The 27415-nt window shown below is 46.4% G+C and overlaps 1 protein-coding gene across 1 annotated transcript in view; it reads right to left on the bottom strand.

Annotated features, from left to right (window-relative positions):
* The window catches only part of Prkcb (protein kinase C beta), a 350016-nt gene extending 325453 nt beyond the window's left edge, over positions 1-24563 (bottom strand). The window contains exons 1-2 of the mRNA XM_052199809.1: positions 24154-24563; positions 23111-23142 (exon numbers count right to left, since the gene is read on the bottom strand). Of these exons, the coding sequence (XP_052055769.1) occupies positions 23111-23142; positions 24154-24326 (205 nt within the window). The 5' untranslated portion in view covers positions 24327-24563. The remainder of the gene's footprint in view (positions 1-23110; positions 23143-24153) is intronic.
* Positions 24564-27415: the final 2852 nt, after the last annotated feature.

The raw sequence follows: 27415 nt of genomic DNA on the forward strand, positions 1-27415 counted from the left end.
TACACACACATGCATGCACACATGCGCCACACAAACACACATAATTATTTTAGTTCTGGAGTGCATATCAAAAAGACAGATTCCAGGTCACAAATAGCTGCTAGATAGCTACTAGAGAGCTAATAGATAATTAATAGATAACTAAGAGATAGCTAATAATTCAAAAGTAACACCAAAAGAAGAGCATTACAATTACAATCTGTGTGCCATCCTATCCAAGACTCTAGTGAACTCAGGAACTACGCGTGCATTAGGTAGTCTTGAAGAAGACAAGGATAAAACTCAGAACAGAGCTGACATCTGAGCTCATGTTCCACAGACAACAAAGTAACCAAGCCAATGACCTGACTTATTAAAAAAAAAAAAAAAGACTCCCCACTGAAACACAACAAAATCCATAAATCCCACAACGTAATATTCACAATGTCCAGTGTACAGTCTTAAATTACTTGACATATGAAAAACATCCAAGGAGAGATAATTCAACTCCAAGGGACAGTTAATCAAGCGAGGCATGGAGAGAGAAAACAAAACACTCCTATTGTATCATGGCGGCCATCTGAAATTTTAGGAGAGGTATTGCATTCAGCTTCAAATAAGAGAAATGACTCAAGTGGTAAGAAAATTAATTATCTAGCAAAGAAACTTTGAGACTTTCTCTCCACCTTTTCTCACTTCTGCTCAGCACACCAACCCTGTCTCTCTGACAACAGATACTCGCCACAGCTCTGTGCATAACACAGGTACCACAGACATTTCTTAAAACAAATCCTTGACCCCATGCTCCCCGCTTTTCTCCTTTGTACATCATCCTCTAACAATATGATTTGAGTATGTGTCTGTGTGTCTGTGTGTCTCTCTCTCTCTGTGTGTGTGTGTGTGTGTGTGTGTGTATGTGTAGGTAGGTAGGTAGGTAGGTAGGTGGGCATGAGCTTTTGAAGGTCCAAGAAAGGAGACACCAGTGAAGAAGAAAAAGTTGGGGAAGATCCTGAATCTTTGACGAGCCTGTTAAGTACCTGATTACCTCCACTCTGGAAGGAACAACTTACCTCCTGATGCTTGTTAAAGTGTTCATTATTAACAGCCAAAGAATCCTTAAATAAATGAAAAATGGTTAAGGTATTTATTTATGTATTGATGTGGGTGCTGTATTTGCATGTATGCCAGCAAGACAGAAAAGGGCATCAGATCCCATTACAGATGGTTGTGAGCCACCATGGGGTTGCTGGGAATTGAACTTGAGACCTTTGGAACAGCAGTCAGTACTCGTAACCACTGAACCATCTCTCCAGACCCATACATGAATTTTTTTTAAGTACTAGAATTGGAGAACTAGTAACATTTTGTATAAATAGAACACAAGCATGAAAAATATAATGAAAGTGATAATTAAGTTTCCACTGGGAGTGTGGTGGCCCCTGGCTCTGATGCCAACACTCAAGGGCAGAAGGATTGTGAATTCCAAGCTATTCTGAGCTACATAGTGACTCCTTCTCTCAAAAAAAAAAAAAAAAAAAGAGGGTAGGAGGGAGTTTTAAAATATACTAACTCCAAACTCCAATAGTCCCCTTACTAACTAGAAGGATTGTTTTTAATTAAATACTCTGTAATCTCATGTCGTTTAATGTCATACTCCATTAGAACCCTTGAGCACCTCCAGGAATATGGTTTAGATACTTTTAAATATTCCTTGGTATATTAGTTACTTTCATACCTCCACCTCTGCAGTCACATACAGAAACAGCACAAGAGAACAAAGTTTGCCCTCACAGTTTCTGAGTGGTTCAATCCATCATTGCTAACATGGGAAACCGTAACTTGTATTTTAACTCCCGGGTTTTGGCCTGCTGACTTGTCTGTATTCCCAGTGGCCTCTGGATTCACACCACCTGGGTGTACCACAGGGGTCTCAAACTTGTGCCCCTCCTCCAGATCAGCCCTGAGGCAGAGGGAATCCTCTTCTCTGAGTCACTCTACCTCAGGGTGGCTGCCTTAGAATTTGATCTTGATGGCAACCGCTCAGCACTGTAGGTCCGACCCTGGTCATTTGCACAGGAGAAGACAGGAGCTGAGAGCAGAAAATCTGCACAAGGCCACAGGCTTGAATTCACATTCAGTTTCCATTTGTTCCCACTTCAGGGGAGCTGGGGCTCCTCAGGCAAGAGTCGCTGACCTGGGCTCTACCCCTCTCTCCCTGCCGACACAATTCCACCTGCGGTCTCTCCTCTGCCTTCCTCAGGCCCATCCCTACTCAGTTTCTCTAGTTTCCCCTCTCACTTGACTTAAAACTCAGTCTGGGCCAGCAAGATGGCTCAGTGGGTAAAGGTGCCGGCTGCCAAGCCTGACGTCCTGAGTCAGGCCCCGAGGTCCCACATGGTAGAAGGAGAGAACAACCCCCACACAATTCCCTTCTAACTTCTACATGCCTGTCATGGCACACACATGTGCATGTACACACACACACACACACCCCAATAGGAGTAGTAATAAGAATAATTCAAATATGAAAATCAAAAAAAAAAATAACTCAGTCTCTAACCTTCGGAAGAGCTGAGCACATCTTTGAACCTAGAAGCTGTTTTGTCCGAGTTCCTTGCTTTCTCCCTACCCTTCAAAAGCTCCTCTCCAAGTCAGTGCTCCCCAGGACCTTCACCACTTTCCTTCCTCCAGTGTCTTGCCTTCCTTGCTCCACATTTCACCTCCTCCTCCCCCTCCTCCTTCTCCCCCTCTTCCTTCCTCCCTCCCTTTCTCCCTCCCTCATCTCTCTCTCTCTCTCTCTCTCTCTCTCTCTCTCTCTCTCTCTCTCTCTCTCTCTCTCTCTCTGCCTCCTCTTCCCCAAACCCCAGAGGCCAACTTAGGCTCTGTGTCCGCCTCCCTGAAACCCAGAGAAATGAGCTGTGCCCTCTCCTCTGCCCCTGCCCTCCTAGCTATCATGAGTGTGTCGCAGACCCTGATTTGAATCTGTCCATCGTCCCGCTTAAGAGCAGAAGCACACATTGTGTCTCACTTCCCCCATACCACACCAGGTGGGTGAGCATGCCAGATAGGCCACCCTGTGCCACCAGTCCCTGTTATCATGGGTGGGACTGGGGAGAGATCTCAGACTTCCCACATCTGATCCCACACCTTGCTATGCCTCCTCCCACACCCTGACCAAAGACTGCTGCCAGCGAACCTGTGTGGCTAGGGAATCTGGCTGCCTTGGTTGGCCACTCTGTTCACATATAGAGACAGCCCCGATTTATGAAGGTTCGATTTATGGAGGGCGTTGCTCTACTTTATGTTGGTACAAAAGCAATAGAGTATTCACTAAAGTTACATTTTGAATTTCGAACTGTGACCCTTGTCCAGAATATCATTATACATTATACATCATACGATATTATTATACATAATACGATGCTGGGGTAACATTCGCATCGCGCAGTGTGCTGGTTGCTAAGCTGTGCTGTTCCCTAGGTAAATGGCATTGACTTTCAACTTCAAAGTATTTACAACTCACAGTGGGCTTGTTGGGATGTCACCTGTTCATAAGTCAAATAAGCATCCTCCGTCCTTCCTAGCTTTGAGGTCTTGAGCAGGCCACTTAACACCTCTCGACCCCGGGTGCCTCGCAGAATCACTAATGGACTTGTCTCCTACAGTGCTGTGGGCCTCCTTCGAGATGTGTGAAACATCCGCTTGAGCACAGCTCTGCAGGGAAGTATTAGATCCCACTAAAGCACCTACTGTGTGCAAGCTCTTTCCTTCCAAATGATGCAGGAACTTGCATAGTACTCAAGTTACCCTCCTATCAGAAAACTTAAGCCTGAAGAACTCAGCTGACTGTAGTCAAAGGAATATTGAGAAACTCGAAAACAACTTTCTAAACTCCTTACATACAGTAAGACTAAAATCTACTGAGATTCAAGCTGCCTCAGCAGGGGGAAACTGAAATGGAAACATTGTTCCCTCCAGACGCCTTCCACTTCCGGTCAAGTGCTGTCTGTTTCCCTCACAATGGCTTCCGAGGTCAGCCTGTGACTCCTTTCTCGTCCTTCCAAAGCCATCCTGTGCCCTTCACTTTGGTGGCTGGAAACTCAAACAGTGATTCAAAGAGCCTTGAATTCAGTCTGGGCTCTGCAGTTCTTTAAGACATGCTTCTCTTCTCTGAGCCAGTTCTCTCATGTGTGAATGGGGATCATATTACTGACAGATCTTAGAGGTAGGTAAACATTCAAAGGGATAAAATTTGTGAAATGATCAGCTTATTGAAAGGATTTGAACATTAAGATTGATGTCATCGTTGTCATCATCGTCATCACCATCAGCACCATCATCAGCACCATCACCATCAGCACCATCAGCACCATCACTATCAACACCATCATCACCATCAACACCATCAACCAGCATCATCACCATCAATAATACTGTCAACACCATCATCCTCACCATCCTCATAATATCATCACCATCAACAGTCATAACTGCTCCATCACCATCATCAAGACCGTCATCAGCATCATCTCCACAGTCCCTATCACCCTCACTGTTGCCTCCTCGGCTCCAGAGCACTGCCTTTCTTTTAAACAACCCTGAAACTCCGTCTGTGTTCGGATCGTGACCGTGTATAAGCTTGGAAAAATCTCTCTAGTCTTTGTGGTTCCATTTTTCTCAGCATGTTCCAAGAACAGACGCAGCCGCTGCTGCATGGGGCTGATGCACTGATTAAATAAGTTAATGTATGTAAAGTACTTAGAGCAGTGCCAGGCACATAGTGAGCACTCAGTAAATGTCAGCTTGAGTCAGCAGCATTAGGAATCTTACTTGAAGATGTCCAGGAAATGGAAAATTCCTTTGACTCATCTGTCCAACAAATTAGGCCCTTCTAGGGACTGCAGAATCAATCTCTCTTCTCTCTTCCTCTCTCTCCCTCCTTCCATCTCTCCCTCTCTACCCTCTCTTTCTCTTTCTCTCCCTCCCTCCATCCCTCTCTTCTTCTCTCTCTCTCTCTCTCTCTCTCTCTCTCTCTCTCTCTCTCTCTCTCTCCTCTCCTCTCCGCCCCCTCCATTCTCTCGTTCCTCTCTCCCTCCCTCCACTTTCTTTCGTCACCCCCTCCCTAACCCTGATTTAATCTTTTCTTGGACCTGACTTTTTGTCCCATCTGCAGCATTCTGGCCCCCTATGGCCCTTGGGCCCCAAATCAGAGAAAGCCAGAAGGGAAAGAGAATGAGGCCAGCTGTCATTTGGGCTGCCACCTACCCAGGGACAGCAGAGAAGATAAACACACACTGAATTCAAGCTCCAGCTGGAGGCAATCCTCTGCAGAGTCCCACCACAGGGACCTGACCCACCTTGATGCTGGCACACTGTGAGTGCCACCCCTCCTAACTGCTCTGTGCACCCCTCCACACCACCCCTCCCTCAGGGAAGGTTCTGCTTATAAAACACTTCTTTCCCAGCCCACATTACCCCCCATAAGCAGTTGCTTCTCTTTGCAGTCTCTGGACACCTCTTGCCACAGCAATCTTAACCCCAGCAGCAGGTCAGGCCAGGCAGTTCTACTAAAACCACTCATTCCATTTGTAAGGATGTGATACACTACACTTAACATTCAATTTGGGGGAAAAGTAACCTTGTCTGCGATATGTGAATGCTCAAGGAAGATGACCAAAATAATCTCCGGGTAGTGTGTTAGAGTGAGAGGAATATTCTAATTATGAAGAATTCAAAACAATCAGTTTATATCCCTAAAAATAAATTAAGCCTCCACAGTCCACAGGCCAACCCCATGAGCCTCCAAGGCTTCTTCTCCTTGATGCTCTTCAGAATGACTTTCAAACCATGCTGTCTACCCATGGTAGAAGCACCATTTATGTCTGACCCAGTTCACCTGAGCCGCATTGAAACACACGAAATAAAAGATTCATAAAGACATACTTACCCTTCCTGAGGCTGATGCATTCTGATATTTTTTTCTATTCTGACTTTTCACAGTATACCTGACTTACTACACTGATTCTGTGGCCCTCTGGTGAGTGAGAAACCACAGCAGTGACAATCAAATGTAGAAGAGGGGCTGGGGAGGTGGCTCTGTCTGGAAGACGATTGTAATGCAAGTGTGGGGGCCTGAGTTCAAGCCTCCGAGCCCATGTAAGAAAAGCCGGGTGTGGTAGTGTGTTCTTGTAATCCCACTGCTAGGGAAACAGAGACACCGGGAAGGACCTGAGGCTCAGCGGCCGGCCAGCCAGCCCATCCTAATGAGCCAGGCCTTTGAGGATGTGTTTCTTCGTCCATTTGCTTTTGTTCGGTTTAAGGCAGAATCTCACTACACAGTCAAAGCTGGCATCCAACTTTGGATTCCATTTTCTTACCTTCTCAAGGTCTGAGGTTATATACATGTGTCCTCATAGTCTGTAAATCTCTCTCTCCCTATGTCTGTGTGTGTGCACGTGTGAGTATGTGTGGATGTATGTCCGTGTGTGTGTACAGGTGCATGTGTGAGAGTGTATGTGTGTGCATGTGTGTGTGAGTATGTGTGAGTGTGCATACATATGCACATGAGTGTGTGTGTGTGTGTGTGTGTGTGAGAGAGAGAGAGAGAGAGAGAGAGAGAGAGAGAGAGAGAGAGAGAGTTGTTTACCTGGAGATCAAATGCAGGATGTTGTGTACTCTAAGCAAATAATCTACCAGTCAGCTGCCTTCTCAGTCGCCTCTGCCTCTCTCTCTCTCTCTCTCTCTCTCTCTCTCTCTCTCTCTCTCTCTCTCTCTCTCTCTCCTAGTTCTAACAAACACCCCAGCTTCAGGGATGGGACCAGCTTTGTCTCCTATTATGATTGCACCACCTCCCTTTCCTACTTCCCCAGTGCCTTATGGGCATTGAGGTATTCATCCAGTGAACCACCCTCACACAATCGTCATCAATGATACCAGTCAGGGGGCGTAGGAAGAGAGCTGAGACTGGTGCCCATTAGAACATCTTCACAGGGACATTTTGAGACCATCTCTGCCTTTTTAGCACTAACATATAACAAGCAGTCATAGTCTCTCTGTATGCCCCTGTCTTATCTAATCCAGTGGCACCCTGGAAAAGCAGACCATAGCATTTCTTCATTTCAGAGACAAATACCGAAAGACTGCAAGTGAGTAAAACACCCAAGGCCCTGCATGTGATCAGGGAAGAAGCCGGGGTCTGAACCCATGCCCTTCACCAGGATGGCACAAGACCATTGTCTGCATCTCTTCATGCTTCTACTGTCCCACATGTCAGAGAGTATTGCACAAACTCCCCTGCATGTCTGTCTCCTTCTTGAATCTCTGTCTCCTCACTCTGACTCTCACACTCGGGATACAGTGGCAAGTGTCTGGGGTAACTGATTATAGAAGCCAGTGGTAATGGTGGAAGTATTCCATGTCCTAATCCGTTGGCTGTACTCTATAGCATCTCACTTGGCTCCATCAGTTCCCTGTAGGACCATCATTACCAGGTATGAGCAGCAAGCATTTACACTGTGGCCTGCTGTAGGCTCAAGTTCATTTCGGGAAACAGACACAAAACTGGAACATGTTTCAGAGACACATTAAAATTGGTGTGCTAGATTCCAAAGACGTCCCAGATTATTCACAGCTTCCCCCCTTCAAAAGCAAAGTCTATTCTCTTTGTTATTTTTTCCTTTATTTTGAGAGTGAGCTTACATGCGAATCGATCCATTCTTATCTCCTTGTACTAAGCTCAACTCCAAATGGATCAAGGACCGCCACATAAAACCTGACACACTGAAACTAATAGAAAAGAAACTGGGGAAGACCCTTGAGGATATGGGCACAGGGGGAAAGTTCCTGAATAGCACACCAATAGCTTACGCTCTAAGATCAAGAATTGACAAATGGGACCTCATAAAACTACAAAGTTTCTGTAAGGCAAAAGACTGTCAAAAGGACAAAACGTCAACTAACAGATTGGGAAAGGATCTTCACCAACCCTAAATCCGACAGAGGGCTAATATCTAATATATACAAAGAACTCAAGAAGGTAGAACCCAGAGAACCAAATAACCCCATTAAAAAGTGGGGTATGGAGCTAAACAAAGAATTTTCGCATGAAGAACTTTGGAGGACTGAGAAACACCTTAAAGGTAGAACCCAGAGAACCAAATAACCCCATTAAAAAGTGGGGTACGGAGCTAAACAAAGAATTTTCGCATGAAGAACTTTGGAGGGCTGAGAAACACCTTAAGAAATGTTCTGCAAATCAAAACAACCCTGAGATTTCACCTTACACCAGTCAGAATGACTAAGATTAAAAATTCCAGAGATAGCAGGTGTTGGAGAGGGTGCGGAGAAAGAGGAACACTCCTCCACTGCTGGTGGGGTTGCAAATTGGTACAACCACTCTGGAAATCAGTCTGGCGGTTCCTCCGAAAACTGGGCACCTCACTTCCTGAAGATCCTGCTATACCACTCCTGGGCATATACCCAGAGGATTCCCCACCATGTAATAAGGATACATGCTCTACTATGTTCATAGCAGCCCTATTTATAATTGCCAGGTGCTGGAAGGAACCCAGGTATCCCTCAACAGAAGAGTGGATGCAAAAAATGTGGTATATCTACACAATGGAGTACTATTCAGCCATTAGAAACAATGAATTCATGAAATTCTTAGGCAAATGGATGGACCTAGAGAACATCATACTAAGTGAGGTAACCCAGACTCAAAAGATGAATCATGGTATGCACTCAGTAATAAGTGGATATTAACCTAGAAACCTGGATTACCCAAAACATAATCTACACATCAAATGAGGTACAAGAAGAAAGGAAGAATGGCCCCTTGTTCTGGAAAGACTCAATGAAGCAGTATTCAGCAAAACCAGAACGGGGAAGTGGGAAGGGGTGGGTGGGAGTACAGAGGGAGAGAAGGGGGCTTACGGGACTTTTTGGGAGTGGGGGGGCTAGGAAAGGGGAAATCATTTGAAATGTAAATAAAAAATATACCGAATAAAAAAATTAAAAAAAAACAAAAAAACAAAAAAACAAAAAAAAGAAAGAAATGTTCAACATCATTAATCATTAGGGAAATGCAAATCAAAACAACCCTGAGATTTCACCTCACACCAGTCAGAATGGCTAAGGTCAAAAACTCAGGAGACAGCAGGTGTTGGCAAGGATGTGGAGAAAGAGGAACGCTCCTCCACTGCTGGTGGGATTGCAAGATGGTGTAACCACTTTGGAAATCAGTCTGGCGGTTCCTCAGAAAACTGGGCATGACACTTCCTGAGGACCCTGTTATACCACTCCTGGGCATATATCCAGAGGATTCTTCAGCATTCAATAAGGACACATGCTCCACTATATTCATAGCAGCCCTATTTATAATAGCCAGAAGCTGGAAAGAACCCAGGTGTCCTTCAACGGAGAAATGGATGCAAAAAAATGTGGTATATTTACACAATGGAGTACTATTTAGCCATTAGAAACAATGAATTCATGAAATTCTTAGACAAATGGATGGAGCTGGAGATCATACTAAGTGAGGTAACCCAGTCTCAAAAGATCAATCATGGTATCCACTCACTGATAAGTGGATATTAGCCTAGAACCTTTGAATACCCAGGGCATAATCCACAAATTAAATGATGTCCAAAAAGAATGGAGGAGTGGCCCCTGGTTCTGGAAAGTCTCAATGCAGCAGTATAGGGGAATTCCAGGACAGGAAAGCAGGAAGGGGTAGATGGAGGAACAGGGGGAGGGAAGAGGGCTTACGGGACTTGCGGGAACCCAGAAAAGGGGAATCATTTGAAATGTAAATAAAAAAATATATCAATAAAAAAAAAGAAGCCCCTCCACCCCTCCAGCGTATCCTCAACTCGTGTGTGGAGAATGCATCCACCACCTGGTGCCTAGGCTGGGAGTGACCCACTGGATAATGAAGAACGATCCCCCATGTCCCACACATCCCAGGAGGCTCAAGTCCATGGATAAGACCAGCCAGGAACACACTAACCGCCAGGTTGAGCCCAGCCCAACTTAATGACCCAGGAAATGGTGCTCAGCAAAATCACTTTATCTTACTCTACCAGTTTTTTTAATCTTTTTTTTTTAATTCAATATATTTTTTTATTTACATTTCAAATGATTTCCCCTTTTCAGGCCCCCCACTCCCCAAAAGTCACATAAGCCCCCTTCCCTCCCCCTGTTCTCCCATCCACCCCTTCCCACTTCCCTGTTCTGGTTTTGCCTTATACTGCTTCACTGAGTCTTGCCAGAACCAGGGGCCACTCCTCCGTTCTTCTTGTACCTCATTTGATGTGTGGATTAGGTTTTGGGTATTCCAATTTTCTAGATTAATATCCATTTATTAGTGAGTGCATACCATGATTGATCTTTTGAGACTGAGTTACCTCACTTAGTATGATGTTCTCCAACTCCATCCATTTGTCTAAGAATTTCATGAATTCATTGTTTCTAATGGCTGAATAGTACTCCATTGTGTAGATATACCACATTTTTTGCATCCATTCTTCCGTTGAGGGATACCTGGGTTCTATCCAGCTTCTGGCTATTATAAATAGGGCTGCTATGAACATAGTGGAGCATGTGTCCTTATTGCAAGCTGGGGAATCCTCTGGGTATATGCCCAGGAATGCTATAGCAGGATCCTCCAGAAGTGAGGAGCCCAGTTTTCTGAGGAACTGCCAGACTAATTTCCAGAGTGGTTGTACCAGTTTGCAACCTCACCAGCAGTGGAGGAGTGTTCCTCTTTCTCCACATCCTTGCCAACACCTGCTGTCTCCTGAATTTTTAATCTTAGCCATTCTGACTGGTGTAAGGTGAAATCTCAGGGTTGTTTTGATTTGCATTTGTCTAATGACTAATGAAGTTGAACATTTTTTAAGATGCGTCTCAGCCATCCGAAGTTCTTCAGGTGAAAATTCTTTGTTTAGCTCTGTACCCCATTTTTAATAGGGTTATTTGGTTTTCTAGGGTCTAACTTCTTGAGTTCTTTATATATATTGGATATTAGTCCTCTATCTGATGTAGGGTTGGTGAAGTTCTTTTCCCAATTTGTTGGTTGCCGATTTGTCCTTTTAATGGTGTCCTTTGCCTTACAGAAACTTTGTAATTTTATGAGGTCCCATTTGTCAGTTCTTGATCTTAGAGCATACACTGTTGGTGTTTTGCTCCAGCAAAGTGCCAGGTTATAAAATCAACTCAAGCAAATCAGTAGCCTTCCTATACGCAAAGGATAAGCAGGCTGAGAAAGAAATTAGGGAAATGACACCCTTCACAATAGCCACAAACAGTATAAAGTACCTTGGGGTAACTCTTACCAAACATGTGAAAGATCTGTATGACAAGAACTTCAAGACTCTGAAGAAGGAAATGGAAGAAGACCTCAAAAAATCTCCCATGCTCATGGATCAGCAGGATTAATATAGTTAAAATGGCCATTTTGCCAAAAGCAATATACAGATTCAATGCAATACCCATCAAAATCCCAACTCAGTTCTTCATAGAGTTAGAAAGAACAATTCTCAAATTCATCTGGAATAACAAAAAACCCAGAATAGCTAAAACTATTCTCAACAACAAAAGAAATTCTGGGGGAATCAGTATCCCTGACCTCAAGCAATACTACAGAGCAATAGTCTTAAAAACTGCATGGTATTGGTACAGTGACAGGCAGGCAGATCAATGGAACAGGATTGAAGATCCAGAAATGAACCCACACACCTATGGTCACTTGATCCTCGACAAAGGGGCTGAAAACATCCAATGGAAAAAAGATAGCCTTTTCAACAAATGGTGCTGGTTCAACTGGAGGTCAGCATGCAGAAGAATGCAAATTGATCCATCCTTGTCTCCTTGTACTAATCGCAACTCCAAATGGATCAAGGACCTCCACATAAAGCCAGACACTCTGAAGCTAATAGAAAAGAAACTGGGGAAGACCCTTGAGGACATCAGTACAGGGGGAAAGTTTCTACCAGTCTTTTTTATGCAATAATGAATCGTTGATTTGGGAGGCTGGGAGGAAAACTTACAGACAAAGAAAGATAAATAAAAGTATCCTTGCCTAGCCCTGAGTCAGCCATAGTGTTCAGGATACCTTCAAGCAGAAATCCCAGTCTTTAAGGACTAGAAAGATGGCTGTTATTTCGAACAATCAGACACTCTTAGAGAAGACGTCAGGTAGCACATAACCACCTTGAAACAGCAGCGTTAAGTAACCTCCACAGACACCTGTATTCTCATGCACATATACATCTCCACACAATTAAAAGCTCCAATAAATCTTATTTTTGACAACTGGTTTATTGAGAGATCCGGAAATTCTAACAAGAACCAGATTGGTCTAACTGCTGAAAACAGTAAGAACGCTACCTTATCTCATTCTTTAAAAACAGGCAGATCAGGATGTAAAGTGAATAACTAAATTAATTAATGGGGGGGGGAACTAGACAGAACTTGCTTTCCCCACAAAATGCAGATAAGGTACAGGGATACAATGTTTCACATGACAGTTTGGCTGGTCAAATGCAAGAGAAGACAGGATACATAGTCCCCAAGGGAAGAAGGTAAACTTCTCAGACTGTGAGGTTGAGGAAGGGTTGGTTGTGTTCACCAAAAACCTGTTTCCCTTTACTCCCCAAAACAGAGCTACTCACTCGGTTCTGTACACCCTTTTCTTGCCCTCCCCACGTGCAGCCAGTGTTGCCCTGTGCCTGAGTTCTGGTCCACAGATGTGAGCAGAAGTAACAGGTCTCCCTCCAGACCAGAACAGTTGTGGAATGAATGTGTTTTCTTACTTGCTCTCTCCCCAACTCACTGGTCCAAAGAGAGAGAACTCTTAGGGCCCCACATGAAGACTGCCTGGTCAGGATCACCTGCATGGAGGGTGGGGGTGGTGTCTCTGATGCAAATGAGATGCAAATGTTCTGTTAATCCTCAGAGACTCTGAGGATTATCTATTACAGTAGCTTTAAGAGATTTCCACTAATACCTTGACTAATAGACAGTTTTACATTTTTAAGTTCTAAATATAGTTTGTGAACTCCAGTTCTCCAAGCATTAACAGAACTAAATTATTGGGTGGGAAAACTGTCAGAATGCCCTGGCTTCTTTATTATCATTTGCAGCAGATAGGCAACATTGAAACAGGAAGCAGATGTCACCCCTAAGGAGACAAACAGCACCATCCTTCAATGGTGACACCAGAAGGTGCCTGTCTCCCTGAAAGATGCAAAGCTGAAAAGGCCTAGCTAACATTTTTCAGGACCAACCTCAGTAGCTTGGAAGCCTGGGTCTTTGGGCCAAGTGTCGTTGATATGTGCCTGAGGCAGGAAGGTTGCAAGCTTGAGGCCAGACGGGCTAGCAAGACCCAGTCTTCAAGAAGTAAAATAAGGACTTCCTGGGTAAAATGGCCAATTATCAACTCCCGCCTGTGGCGTGGTGAATAAGAAGTGTCACTTTGGGATCACAAAGGATAACCTCTGTCCTGAAGAGAGAAAGATAGGCGAGCACCGGGAAGCAATCACACGGGAGAAAAGAAAACCTGGGACAGCACAGACAAGCAAAGCTTGAGCCATGCAAAGGCTTAAAAAGCAAGGTCTCGGGCCCCACTCCCCAGCAGCAGGAGGAGAACCAGGCTTTGTATGAAAGGTAGGTAGGGGGCCCTGGTCGATAGAGGCCAACAGCCTTACTCATAGATGAACCCTCAGTTCTCATGACCCTCAAACCCAAACTAACAGTCTCAATGTGACAGTGACCTCTCTGGTGTAGCATCAGCAGTGGAGAGGAGACACATTTTCTACTCCTTGTGTGTGCCTCAAAAGGCTGCCAGCCATTGCCATATTGAAAGGGATCCTCTTGCTTTAAAATTGAGCTATGAAGGAGGGGTGACTTAAAAAAACAAGGTATAATCACAAGGCAGAGATCCTGGATTCGATCCTGCCACTGCCTGAGAATGGGAGACAGTCAGGGGAGACAGCCCTGGAGAGAAAATCAGACTGGCTTCGGGAACTATAGGCAATGAAAAGTGTGATGATGGTGAGTTCAGAGCTAGCCTGGGCTGTTCAGGGCCAGCCTGGGCTATTCAGTGAGACTTTGTCTGAAACACACACATACACACACAGAGGGGAGGAGAGAGGGATAGGAAGGGAGAGAGATTGCATGAATATGCATTCTAACGAGTGGTTCCCACCAATACAAAGGACAGGATGATTTATTTCCAGCATAAAATGATTTCCAACATAAGAACTAGTCATAAGAATCATAAACCAAAATCTTTCAGATTGCAACTTCTAGCTCCTTGCAAGTATCTTCAGTGCCTAAGAGACTCAAAAAGTTCCTTCGAAAGGTAAAAGAACCCAAACTGAAAAGGAGAGAGAAAGCCTAGCACTCAGGAGGTCGAGGCAGAAGGGTCGAGAGTTCAAACACAGCCTGGGCAACTTAGGGGGCTGGAGGCTGATCTGGACTACATGAAACTGGTGCAAACCAGCAAAGGAAAAAAGGGAAAGGAAAAGTAAAGAGTCAGAAATCTCTTTGACGTTGAAATGCCATCAATACATTTTCAAAAGTGGGCAGATGGGCAATCACAGGTCTCACTTCAACTAATTAAAGCTTCACTAGGCAGGAAGGGGTTTCCGAGAAAGCCTGCCGCTCACCCCTTCTCACAGCACCTCTCTTGTCCCTGCTCAGCTGTGCTCTCCACTCCATGGTCAACCACGTTGTTGCTGCCAACCAGGACAGGGCCAGCACATCCGCTCCCCAAAAGCATCCTGACAGGGAGGATTCATCTCACCGTCTCAACAAGACTATAGCCCAGAAGGCAAAGGATGGGACCCAGCCAAGAAGAGCCACACCTGCCACGAGTGAACAGCCTTCTGTGTGTCAACCAAGATGCCCATGGAACACTTGACAAGAGCCCTGGAAAGCAGATCCTGTTCCACTTCCCTGTACCCATGAGGAAACAGAAGCCCCAAGAGGCTAAGTCAAGGTCCATCATAAAAGGCCAAGATTTGAACCAAAGCCCCTCACCTCTTTGGGCGTGTGCATATGCACATATATGTACGTGCAGGTGTGTACCTCCACATGTGGAAGGCAAAGGAGGATGTGCTAGGCTAGTGCGCAGGAAGCCGCAGAGATCCTTGTCTCTGCCCTGTGCAAGTCCAAGGTTACAAGCATAGGAACTCAGTCTCTCATGCTTGCACACCAAGCCCTCTTACGCAGCTCCCCAGCCCTGAACCAAACCTTTTCTGTCCTCCAAGCACATACCTGTCACTGTTGCTGCACATGTGCTCCATCAGCATGTAGTATAGGGTGACTGGCAGCAGCACAGAGAGAGAGGAAGAGTGGGAGGATTCTTTTCAGAGGAAGAATCATTCCTGTGGTCCTCTGCACCAAAGGGCGCAATGAAAAGAGGCATCCCTATTGTTAGCACCACGAAAATAACCTAGTAACCACCACCCCAAAAATAGAACAGTCAACAATATGGTGGACATGAAATTCCAAATGTCTCTTCAGCATTCAAAACATAGCCATGGTCCCTGTGCACTCGGCTGCTATGTCCCTATCAGTAGCTGTGTCCTCCATCCCAGCTGACCTCCAAAGCCTGGAACTTCAGGATCTGAGTCACAGCTGATTGTTTCAAATGGCATCTCATGCTGGTCTGAAGCCTTTGGCCACTTCACTACCCATCCACCCACATACATACACGGACCACCTTAAGACAATGACAACAAGTACTTCCTAGCGGCCAGGCAGCCTGCATCAGAGCCAAACATCTAGGCATGACAATGTGACCTTCATCTCCCACCAGTTTCTCCCTCACACACCCTTCTTCTCCCACCAGCTCCTCCCTCACACACCCTTCTTCCTGTTCCCTGCAGGCACCCTCTTCTCTCTCCTCCATATCTCCACATGTACTCTCTTCTGTCCCCACCCCCTTGTCACTCTAGGAACTCCTACTCTTATGATAAAACTGTTCTCAAATGTCACCTCGTCTATGTAATCCTCTCTGCCTCTCTCCAAGGAGTAGTGATGCCACACTAAGTGTTTGTACACCCTTTCGATTACATAGCAGCACGAACCGGCCATGTGATATACTTCCTTCACAAGAATTGTGTCTTTTTTTCTCTTCAAAGTCCCGACTGCAGCAGTACCTGTGCACTGGGCATTCATTCTTCTCTTGCTCCCTACATTCTTGCCCTTCTATTTTGATTCTAATTCCATGAAAGCAGGTACTCTGTTCCTTACTCTTCTTCCAGTGCCTAGGACAGCACCTGATATGTGGTAGGCACTCAATGTCTGAGTGTCTGAGTGGGATGGATGGAGAAAGGGCGAGGCAGACAGCCAGATAGGTATTTTCTTCTTAGTATCATGTTTTACCTGCCCCCAGGAAACAGAGTCATGGAGAGACAGAATCATTGGTAGCACGTGCCTGTAATCTCACCTCAGGAGGCAGAAGGCTGAGACATCCGGATCCCTGAGCTTCCTCCAGCCCTTCTGAGAACTTCCAAAAAAATCACTGAAGCGCCCCTTACCTGTTCACAAGGAGGTGCAGCTAGTACTAAACCAAAGGCAAGGGTAGAACAGGACTGACTCAATGGTGGGTAACTGAGGAAAACAAATGAATCATCAAAGAAGCGAGGTGCTCCACAGAAACAAACGAAAATACCCTCCTGCTCTCACTGAAACCACTCGGATATTTACTGGGTTGCAGGTCTGTGTAGTCATTAAAGACATGCTGGCACCAACGTGAAACACTCTCCCAAATGAAATCAGGGATATGGGAAGAGAGCCAGCGTAGCATCTAGCATCGTTTTCCATGTGCACTTCAATGCTGCTAACCATGAAACTACTTCAAAAACATCACTTCCAAAAGAGAAAGAAGCGGTAAGGCAGAGGACTGGTACCGTACAGTGTTTGAGGCAATGCAGGCAGCCTCAACTCCCTGAAACTGGATTTCAGCTGACAATCCCCACAATGCTCACTCTTTCTTTGTATTTGCCTTCCCATCTACCAGCTCTGACTTGAGCTACCACCCCTGAGATTGTCTGATTTCTCTGCTTTAGAACTGCCACCTCAAACTGTAACCCCTAGACAAAAAGGAAGTCAGCTCATTATCTGAGTTGCTATGAGAATCCGGAGCTCCCTGGCTGTCACGCTAAGACTTCATTTTGAGGTCCCTTGTCCAAGGACTCTCTCTTGATAGCTAACCATGCAAACAGATAGCTGGGAGGGGGCTCCCCCAAGAATGTCTCTGAGACAATGCCTCCTGCATCTCTTCACAGTGCAGGTTGTTAGCTCGGGATCCTTGACAACTCAGAATGGAGTGTGAGAATTTGGGCTGCTTAATTCTTAGATGGAAGGACCCCAACTCTACCTGGAAATACTGCATAGGTTAGCCTCTCATGAAGCACTCTTGCAGCTTCTGGTAGATTTCCATCAAGGTAAAACTAAATCTTGGTTTTAAAAAAAAATATCATTTGTGGTAAGTCATATCTCCCCTTCCTACAGTACCACATGAGGAATCTTCACAGTAGCACTCACTGTTGGACGCTGTCACCTAAAATCATCCAATACACATAGATGTTATTCACTGGATATGTTTTTAAAGGATGCTTGGATGAATAGAAGAATTGACAGGTAGAAGGATGGATGAATGCATGTATGCATGTATGAATGGATATGTGGGAAAGTGGGTAAATGGGTCTGTGTGGTTAAAAGACAAATTTCCTACAGGATTTTCAAGCAGACATCACACTTCCAAATGTCATATGTAAACACTGGGGATGTTGTAGTCGCCATAAAAAAGGCCTAACATTCCATCTATGGAATATCACACAACTTCAACTAGAGAGATTGGATGAATGAAGTCAATAATTTCATATTACAAAACAATCTGGAAAATGACAAGGGTCCTAGCATTAGAAAGCATCAACCTAGGAGGTGAACTCTCTAGCTGACCCTGTTCCCTACCAAGAACAAACTGGTCTGCAGAATCAAAAGACCAGACATGAATTTGAAATGGTACTCAATGATTTGATTCTCCGTGGCTGAAAAGTAGCACCATGCATAATCTCAAAATTATGACATACGGATCTATTTTTATATGTGTGTGCACGTGTTGGGTGGGGAAGGAAACAGAGACAGAAAGAAAGAGAACTGGGAGAGGCAGAGAAAGGAAAGACTCCAATATCAACATGGATGTAAGTCATTTTCTTTTTAAGATGATTTTTTTATTATCTTGAATTATGTATATAGAGCAGGGCACATACATGTGAATGCAGGTGCCGACAGAGACTGGAAGCATAGAGTCCCCTTGGAGGTGCAGCTACAGGTAGTTGTGAGTCACCTGCTGTGGGCGATGGGAACTGAATCTGGATCCTCTGCAGGAGCAGTGCACTCTCTGAGCTGCTAAGCCACCTCTCCAGCCCTATGTAAATTAACTTCAAATGCTCAGCTGTCTCTGAGCAGTCACCCTCTCATGGCTTTTCACACTGACTCCGATGTACTATCTACATGCTCTATCTGATCCAGGTGGAGCCTGGGCAGTCACTAGGATTGGAGATAATATATTTTTGTATTACTGTCGAAGAACTTGTATATCACACCAACCGTATTTCCAAAGGTCATACTTTCCGTATTTACTTGGGAAGGTGTCCACTGATGGGTGACAAAGCTTCAGTAGGAGGGTAAGGGCAACCCAGGCCACGTTTACTACTTAGCGGTGTGCCTTGCTGATTCTCAGTTTACTGAGAAAGTTCAACCCATAATACTCGGTGTAACAATATAAGTACACAGAGAAAGGTGTGGCCAAAATAAAATTACCTTTTGACTAATATTTCCCTGTATTCTTTTGTTTTCCAAGGTGGGGGATGGAACCCAAGACCTTGCATGTACTTCTACGGAGTCACCCCTAGCCTCAATTCATAAAATTGTTGATGGTTTTTTAATTTGCATATTGCAATCTGTATATGTTAACAATAAACTACATTAAGCTTATATTCTATAGTGTATCTATTGAGGGAAGACAACAGTTGTAGGTGCATGTGATACTTAGTTTGTTTTCTTTCTTTTTTAAATAATTCAAGCGAGAAGGTAAAAACATGTTTTGAAATTCACCCAGGGAAGGGAAAAAGGCTTCCTTGTTAGAATCATTAAGTCTAGTTCTTTATAGTCAGAAAAACAGTGGCACGGGGCTTTTTGAGAGTCCAGGGCAAGTTCAGATCTTTCTCATGAGGGAAGCCATGCACTCTGGGTCCAAACACCGAACTATATGCTGACTGACATTACCCAAAGTCTCAGAGAAACTCACCCATCTCAACACATGAAACAGGCCCAGTCATTTCATGAGTCCCAGTCAGCTCTGTCCCCGCTTCAACACATTTTCCCACCACTAACCAAGTAGTGATGATCCCTTTACTTTGAGTTGTTTACACTCACAGTGGACATTTCTCCTTAGCTACTTACTTCACCCCACAGCTCTGCAAAGGAGACACTGTTGTCCTCTTTCTCCAAGATGGTGAGCAAGGTTACAGTGTGGGGATGGACTCTCCAAGGTCACACAGTGAGCAGATAGATGATCAGTGATCAGAGTGTACTTCTGTCTGGGTCCAACTTTAAAAATCTAGATCTGACCATCTTAAGGTTTCTCTATGTCTACTGAAATGACTTCCTTCTTAAAAAAAAAAAAAAGTTTCCTCTCTGCCAAACTGCAGTCTTTCTTTGGATAAAAGTTGAATTCCTCCCAATGATTAGTTAGTTGATTACAATTTAAGCACAGCGTGCCGGTTCTAGGATTGTTAAAAGAGTGCCTTGGAGAAAGAAAGGTCTGTCCTGTGGTATAATAGGTCCTATTTCTAATCCAAAATTGTGTGTAATGTCACAAGAAGGATCCTCTGTCAGCAGAGACCTTATCAAAGAAAGAGGGAGGAGAGGCGGATAAGTCAGTGGCAGTTAACCGAGAGATTTGTCCTTTAGCTGTTCAAACGCAGGAAGTCTGTTCTGAAGAAAGCTTCCCAAGTCTATAAAAATCTGTAGTTCCCTGTGGTTCCTGGATGTTCTGTCCTGCACCCTGATTTCCATGACAGCTACTGGAGCAAGGGGGCAGTGTCAAGGGCTTCTAGGTCTTGGGATCCTACCACCCCCTCCTGAGGGGTTAGCCAATCTCTGCTTCCCCCCATTGAGATGGAAACACAACTCTCTCAGCTGATGGCTCGGAATGGGCTACCTGAGCTGAACACTAATGTCCTGTAGGTTCACTTGTAACAAGGTGTGGACGTGGCATTGGGTTATAGCCAATATATACAGAGTATATAGCAAAGTCTCTCACGGCAGCATCCCTAAGGACCACTGAAAATGTGTCTTTTGACTTATTTCATCCCTTTCCTGTTCCTGTTGGATAAAAGGAGGCCTTATGCCTGGAGAATCCAGTATCTTCTTGAGCTGTGACATAACTATTGCTGTCCCAGGGAGCAATAGTTACGTCACAGCACAGAAAACTCAAGGACCAGACCTCTGAACTATTGACTTAGGTAAAAGAATAAACTCTGTTTTCTATGATAATATTGGTCCTATTTTAAATAAATTCACTTTAAGGAAAGATATCAGGCACCAGGTACTGAAGATAATCATATAGAAGGAGCTCATCTGTGGTTCCAGAATTAGTCCCAAGCAACACTGTGTACCAATGATAAACTCCTTCCTGACTTCTAGGCTGTACCCCATTCTAAGCAGCTCAGTTCAGGGCCCATCAATCTGCCCCACCCCCTCCTCTTCCTCCTACCCGCTCCAAGTCAGATGGAGTAGACTGTCAAAGCAGTAACAGAGGGCCAGATGTTCAGAGAGCTAAGGGGTGGAAAAATGAAAAGAGAAATGATTTTTAAAATACCTATCTCCCCCCACCCTCCTTTTGTTCCCTGGAGCCCAGGGAGTCAAGCGCATGTGGCAAACGCTCTGCTAGCTTCTGAAAAAGTCTTATCCCTAAAGTTGATCATACTTCTTAAAAACTTTCATTCTGATTTTTTTCTCATTGTGCCAAAAAAAAAAAAAAAAAAAAAAAAAAAAAACCTAGGCTTTGAATAAAAGGATCTCCTGCTCCATATGTGCCGTCCCCCGCACATTCCAAAGCTGACGTTCCCAGCCATCAATAACAGCAGAGCAGGTGGCACGGGAGAGCATGGAAGCAGTGTTTAAAAACTCACCCCTGACCTCGGCAAGAGACAAAAACAGAAACCAATTCATGGCAAGTGAAAGGTCACCTCATAGAGATTCCACGGTCCCAACACCAAGCCACCATCAGAGTTTTGTTTGAGAGAGTGAGACCAAGTTCTAGAAAACCACCCAGACTGTGCCACTGGCCTGACTTGTTGCCGCCGGCAGGGACTTGGCAAGCCTTCCTTCCATGTGCTGTGTAACACTGAGGCTCCAGATCTTAGCAGAGGAGGCTGTCTCACTCCAGAACTCAGTAAACCCTTCAGCATAGGACAGCCAGGCACATGCACTAGAGGTCACCATTTTGTGCACGTCCCAAAGCCACCTGATTGCTGGAGTCTGGTAAATTTTGTACACAGAGTAACAGTGCAAGGCAAAGTTAACCATGGGCACCAAGTCTCACTCCAGGCTGTTCCACACCCATATGCTTTCCTCTCCTGGTTTAAGGCCAGTTCACAGGGTGGAAGACATCAGTTTGACCCTGAGGATACCTGTATTCCCAGCACCTGGGAGACTAATACAGGAAGACAGGAACATCCAGGTCAAGGTCAGTCTGGGCACAAAGTGAATCTGGATGAGAACAGTGAGAAGGGGGAACGGGAGATAGCAAGGAGAAGGAAAAGGTAGAAGGGGGAGGAGGTGCTTGGAGGAGAAGAATACAGAACCACTTCTGACTAAACTCAACCACATCTGTCCAAAAGGGGGAGAGTGAGCAAACCCATAAAGTCAAGAGGCTAAGGGGTTAAGAAGTAGAAGGCCAGTGTTGAACAGAAGCAAAGCCTGGAATGTGTGCCCTGGTAAACGGATGCCCTCAGTCCCAAATGATCCTCCAGCAGGAAAGTACAGTCAGTATTCAACAAGTTGAAGCCGTGTGTGTGTGTGTGTGTGTGTGTGTGTGTGTGTGTGTGTGTGTGTGTGAGAGAGAGAGAGAGAGAGAGAGACAGAGACAGAGACAGAGACAGAGACAGAGACAGAGACAGACCGAGGGAGACACACAGAGAGAGAGAGAGAGAGAGAGAGAGAGAGAGAGAGAGAGAGAGAGAGAGAGAACTATTTATGGCATTCTAAGGGTTAAATGAGACCACATCTTTAGAGACTCAATTTTAAACCTATCTTTCCCCCTCTCCCATTTTGTGTCAGAGCCTCTCTGGCACAAAGCAAGCACTATCGTGAGATACATTCCTCAGTCCACACACAGTCCATCTTGTAGGCAGAAACCCTAGAGGTAAGAGAGGCCACCAAGTCTCTGGTATTTGATTAGGCACCCCTGGTTGAAATCACGGCTCTTGAGCCAGAATCAAGGGCCCAGGTAAGCAGTCTCTTGGAGTCCTTCTTGTGCCTCCTCAGAGGTTAAAAAGGGCGGCCTCAGGCAGGATCCCAGAGGCACCTCATCTGGAACCACCCCTTTCAAAGAGAGAGGAGGCCCAGGGGAAACCACAGTTGCTTTTCTAGGGGGGTGCGCCATCTGCAGAGGAGGCAGCCACCTGCTGAGACCTCTGCAAAGCAGGGAAAAGAGGCAAACCCTCCTACTGAGAGGTTTGGGAGGACAACAGGCAAGAAAGGGCTTGAATTAGGAAGGAAGGGGTTCCCTCCACACAAAAGAGTCCTTGAAGACATTTCATTTCTTAAGCAGGACTGGCGTTCCCAGGAGAATGCTCAGATGGCAGAGGGATGGATGCACTTTTTGACTTTTAGGGCCTTCCAGCTCCACTGGCCTTTCCTGGATGGTGCATCATTGGCCCAAACACACACCCCTTAAAAGGACCCTTTGGTGGTGAAGGATTCCTAGCCTGGGAGGTCACTCTGACAGGCAGGATTACTTCACTCTGCCTAACTCGGCCACATCTGTAAAGTCTGTTTTACTCTCTCTTCCCACCACCGGCATCCACAGAGCCACAGAGCCTACCTTGACACTGGAATCCCTGCTTCCCGAAGCCCCTGTAAAAGCACAAGGAGGGTTATCAGTCTGAGGGGTCCAGTTACCAGCTAGTTTCACACAGTCACCCCCTCCCTTCCCACTGTCCCTCTACTCCAGGGGCAACCTCCTAGCTACAGCCCAGTCTCCTCCAAGGTGTCGTCCACCTTGGTTAGGATTGGGAGGTACACTATGGGAGCTTGGCAGTAACCCCCACCTCACATCTCCCCTGCAGTACAGAGGAGACCACTACCACCAGGTGGCAGGATGCGAGGGTGCATTTCCGTCCGGGTGGGGGCGGAAGGCGGGCTGGATATCTGCCCAAGGAGATGCCGAGAGTACCCTCAAGGAAAGAGAAAAGGACCTGTCTAGAGGGAGAATGAGAGGGACTCCACCACGGCAGTGTCCCCTGACGGACTAGAGAAGCTGGGGGGATGGGGGGAGAAAGGTCGCCCCATGCCTGGAGGGGCAGGGAGAAGAAAGCGGCCCTGCAGCGACCTGAGGGTGAGGACTGAGGAATGAAAGGGGGGCTAAGGTCTCTGGGGGAGAAGTAAGAGATAACCCAGGGCGCTGCTCTAGGGACACAGAGGGAAGGATGCTCCACGCCCCAGGGAAGTAGAGGACACCCCAGGGAGCTGCCCCGGAAAGGAGGGGTGATGGTGAGGGCGCCTTGAGCCCGGAAGAAGGCAGAAAGATCGGGAACCCCAGGCGAGAAAGACACCCGCGGAGCTGCCCTGCCGAGGAGGGACAGCCACTCGGCATCCTGAGCCAGGTGTCGAAAAGGCGCCTGCAGCGCTGTCCCTAGGCGCTCGGGCGACAGAGTGCAAGAGGGCAGGAGGCGCCTGGCGGCCAGCCGTCTGGGACCAGTGGACCCAGCACCTGAGGGATTGGCAATCCGGGAGTGCAGGGCAGAAGGGTCCAGCGGGATAGGGAGAATCACACAGCTCCTCCCCTGGGGGGCAACAACAGGGGTCCCCATGCGTGTCGCTGCCCTCTGGGGCCCCAGGCAGGTGGCCCGCGCGGCGCACTCTCACCAGATGAAGTCAGTGCAGTGGCTGCAGAAGGTGGGCTGCTTGAAGAAGCGGGCGGTGAATTTGTGGTTCTTCACCTCGTGCACGTTCTTCTGCCGGAGGGCGCCTTTGCGGGCGAAGCGCACCGTGCTCTCCTCGCCCTCGCTCGGCGGCGGCCCCGCAGCCGGGTCAGCCATCTTGCGCGCGCGGGGACTGGGGGGAGCCCCGAGAGGTGGCGGCCCCGGGGCGGCGGGACCGCGGGGCTGCAAGCCCGGAGAGGCGCGGGACTAGGCGGCCGCTGTTGCCGCCCGGGGACCGCAGGGCCGCGCTGCCCCTTTGCGCCGGCTCTGGAGGCGGCCGCGCGCGCGTAGCTGGGCTGTCACTCGCCCAGCTGCTGCCGCTGGTCCAGCTGTGCTTGGCACCGCTGGCCCCAGCTGCGGGGGAGGGAGGCGGAGCCCCAGTGTAATCCCGCCTCCCTCATTTGAATGGAACCCAGGCCCCGCCCAGAGCTGCCAGCTGCTTTACATATCAGCACCACCAGCATAGACACACACAGACACACAGACACACAGACACACACACACACACACACACACACACACACACACGTACACCGCAACCCGCAGGCCTCCCAGCCAAGTAAGCGTTCTTAACCGCAGCGCTGCGGAGCGAGAACCGCAGACTGTGCTGGACAGATCTAAGCCACGCCTCTGGCACCCTGTCCTAGGCCCTGGGGTGCATTAAGATGAGCACCTCGGGTGCCCCAGCAAGGACCGAACGCCTAAGGGCCCGAGGGGCTCAAGGAGATGAGGGTTGAACAGGCTGGACGCAGCCAGTTTCACCCTGGCTTCTGCAGAGACTGGTACCCAGCACCCTCCATCCATCATCCCATTGGTCATTCTGCATGCGTCTCCTGGAGGGATGGGCTTTCATTGTCACTCATCCGGAAAGGCCTGTGGCCACACACACACACACACACACACACACCACGATCTGCAGAGATAGGAGAGGAATATATATATTTCCACCACAAAGACTTGTCTCTGCTTGCTCGAACCCTTATAAGAGAACTCTCTCCACAAAAAGACAGTTTCCCTAACTGCAAAATGGGACTGGGCTAATGATAAGGGGAGACAAATTTAATAAATGAGTGTTTCCCTACATTTCATTCACTTTGGTCCCTCTGGTCATACTTGTGCAGTCTATTAAAACAAAAATCTATGTGGTTGGAAATACCTAGGTTTATGTGGATTAAGGTCTCACCAGGTGCTGTCCTCACACCTGGGGCCTTCTTGTATTTGTTAGGAGAGATTTCTAATGTCCTGGAAACATTAATATCCAACACCACACTCCCCTTGGTGCAACCTGAAGGACGGGACGATAACCAATGATACGACATTGGGTGTTATATAAGGCACTGCTCCTAAATCTCCCTCCGCTATGATGCTCTGCACCCTGGGGATAGAAAAAGGCATCCGACTGAACTCTTCTACATGTCCCAGGCATTGTCAATGACACCTTCATGTCTCCTGGTGTGAGTGTAGCATCCGACAGCTCCTTACTCATACAAGCCCAATGAGCACTGTATGAGTAAGTAACAAAGTGGAGAAAGGCTACCTGTACCATGACCTGTAAATGTGCAAAAATAAAAATTAAACGTATGGTATTCATGCTGGGTGTCAGAGAGGTGTGTGCACTGTCTCATTCGGTACAACAACCTGTATAGACCAGGTGAGTTCTGTAAATAAGCCTAGTTAGATGGAAGTGATGAAGGGGTACACAGAGTCTCAGGGCTGTGCAATGGTAGCTTTCCTGACTATGAAGCACACTGGTGACAAAGGGATAGACCTCTGTAGTGGTAGAGCTTGGATACCACTCTGACAATTCCAATTGGGTGCTACTGAGTGGGGAGTCAGAATGAGGTATCTAACACCTGCATGGTGAGCCAGACCCGTAATAATACAGTGTCCTTCTCCCACATAGTAATGCAAAGGTAACAAGGGAAAAATAGCATTCACTTTTAAGGTTGGCATGTTTGGGAAACTGGATGTCCCTGGCTATTCTTAGTCTTTTGAGAGGCCCCAGCACCTCCCAGGGAGACTTGGGAAAACATCCCAGGAGACATTGCTGCTGAAGGAGATTTCCTTTGAAAGATGAACTGGAGGCTCACAGCCCACATCCTGTCTTTTGAACCAAGTGCTCTGAATGACTTTGGTCTGTAACAACAAACTACCTCATGGTGTCTAGGCCTGGAGCCACAAGGGCTGCTGTCCTAAAAGCCGTTCCATTCCTGGAAGAGCTGTGTGAAGAGAGGCTGGGGAATCAGGTTCCCATTGGACCCAGATCTCTACATGTTAAAGGTCAAACTCTGGCCTTTGAATACTGTTTTTTTGTTTGGTTTTGTTTTGCTTTGTTCGCCAGTCCAGTGATCTTCCTTTCTTTTTATTGTTCACACTATATAGTATTTTACCTAAATAACCAAATTATAAGCTCTCTGATGGGGGGGGGAAGACATTATTCAATGGCGCTTGCATTTCTGAGTACATCTATTCATTTGTTCATTCATTCATTCAACAAAAATTGCATGTGCTAATCCAGACACTAAAATAAATCAGATAAAAGGCTCTACCTTCATGGAACTTATAAACCAGTTAATGAGACTGAGGAATGATAATCTATCAATTAACAAATCTCTACCACATGGTATGAAAATCTGTCCCATAAAGAAAAATAAATCACATAATCATAAATTATGAAGAAAAAATAAGTGTCCAAGGAAGCTCTTTAGAATTAGGTTCATCTTTGAGAAAGCTTGGGCAGGGTGATGGTGAGCAGCTACCGCCCCGTCTGAGGCTAGAATTTTCTAAATAGACAAAAGAACAAAGGCAAAGGACCTGGGGCAGGAGAAAGCCCATCGTGCTGGCTGAAGCATGGTGGCCTCTGTGTCTGGGATAGAAAAGAGGCAGCGACTGTTAAACAATGAGGCACAGCCTGATACAACACAGGTTCCTCTTAAAGATCACCCCGGGTACCACATGGGCAACAGGCCTCAAACAAGGAAAATAGAGGCAGAGAGAGCAGTGGCAAGATCCTTTGAAAAAGTGAAGCAAGGGAGGACAACATGACATGGTGTTCCAAAGAAGAACAGGAAACTAGTGTGTGTGTCCAGGTCACCAGGGCCCCCATTCTGGTCATGTCTACCCTTTAAGGAGTAAATTCTGGGCATTTGGTAGACTTCAGATGTGACAGGGAAATAGGTTGTCCTAGATAGTAATGGAGCCAAGGT

Source organism: Apodemus sylvaticus, chromosome 1, assembly GCF_947179515.1.
Source record: "Apodemus sylvaticus chromosome 1, mApoSyl1.1, whole genome shotgun sequence".
NCBI classification, from domain to species: Eukaryota; Metazoa; Chordata; class Mammalia; order Rodentia; family Muridae; genus Apodemus; species Apodemus sylvaticus.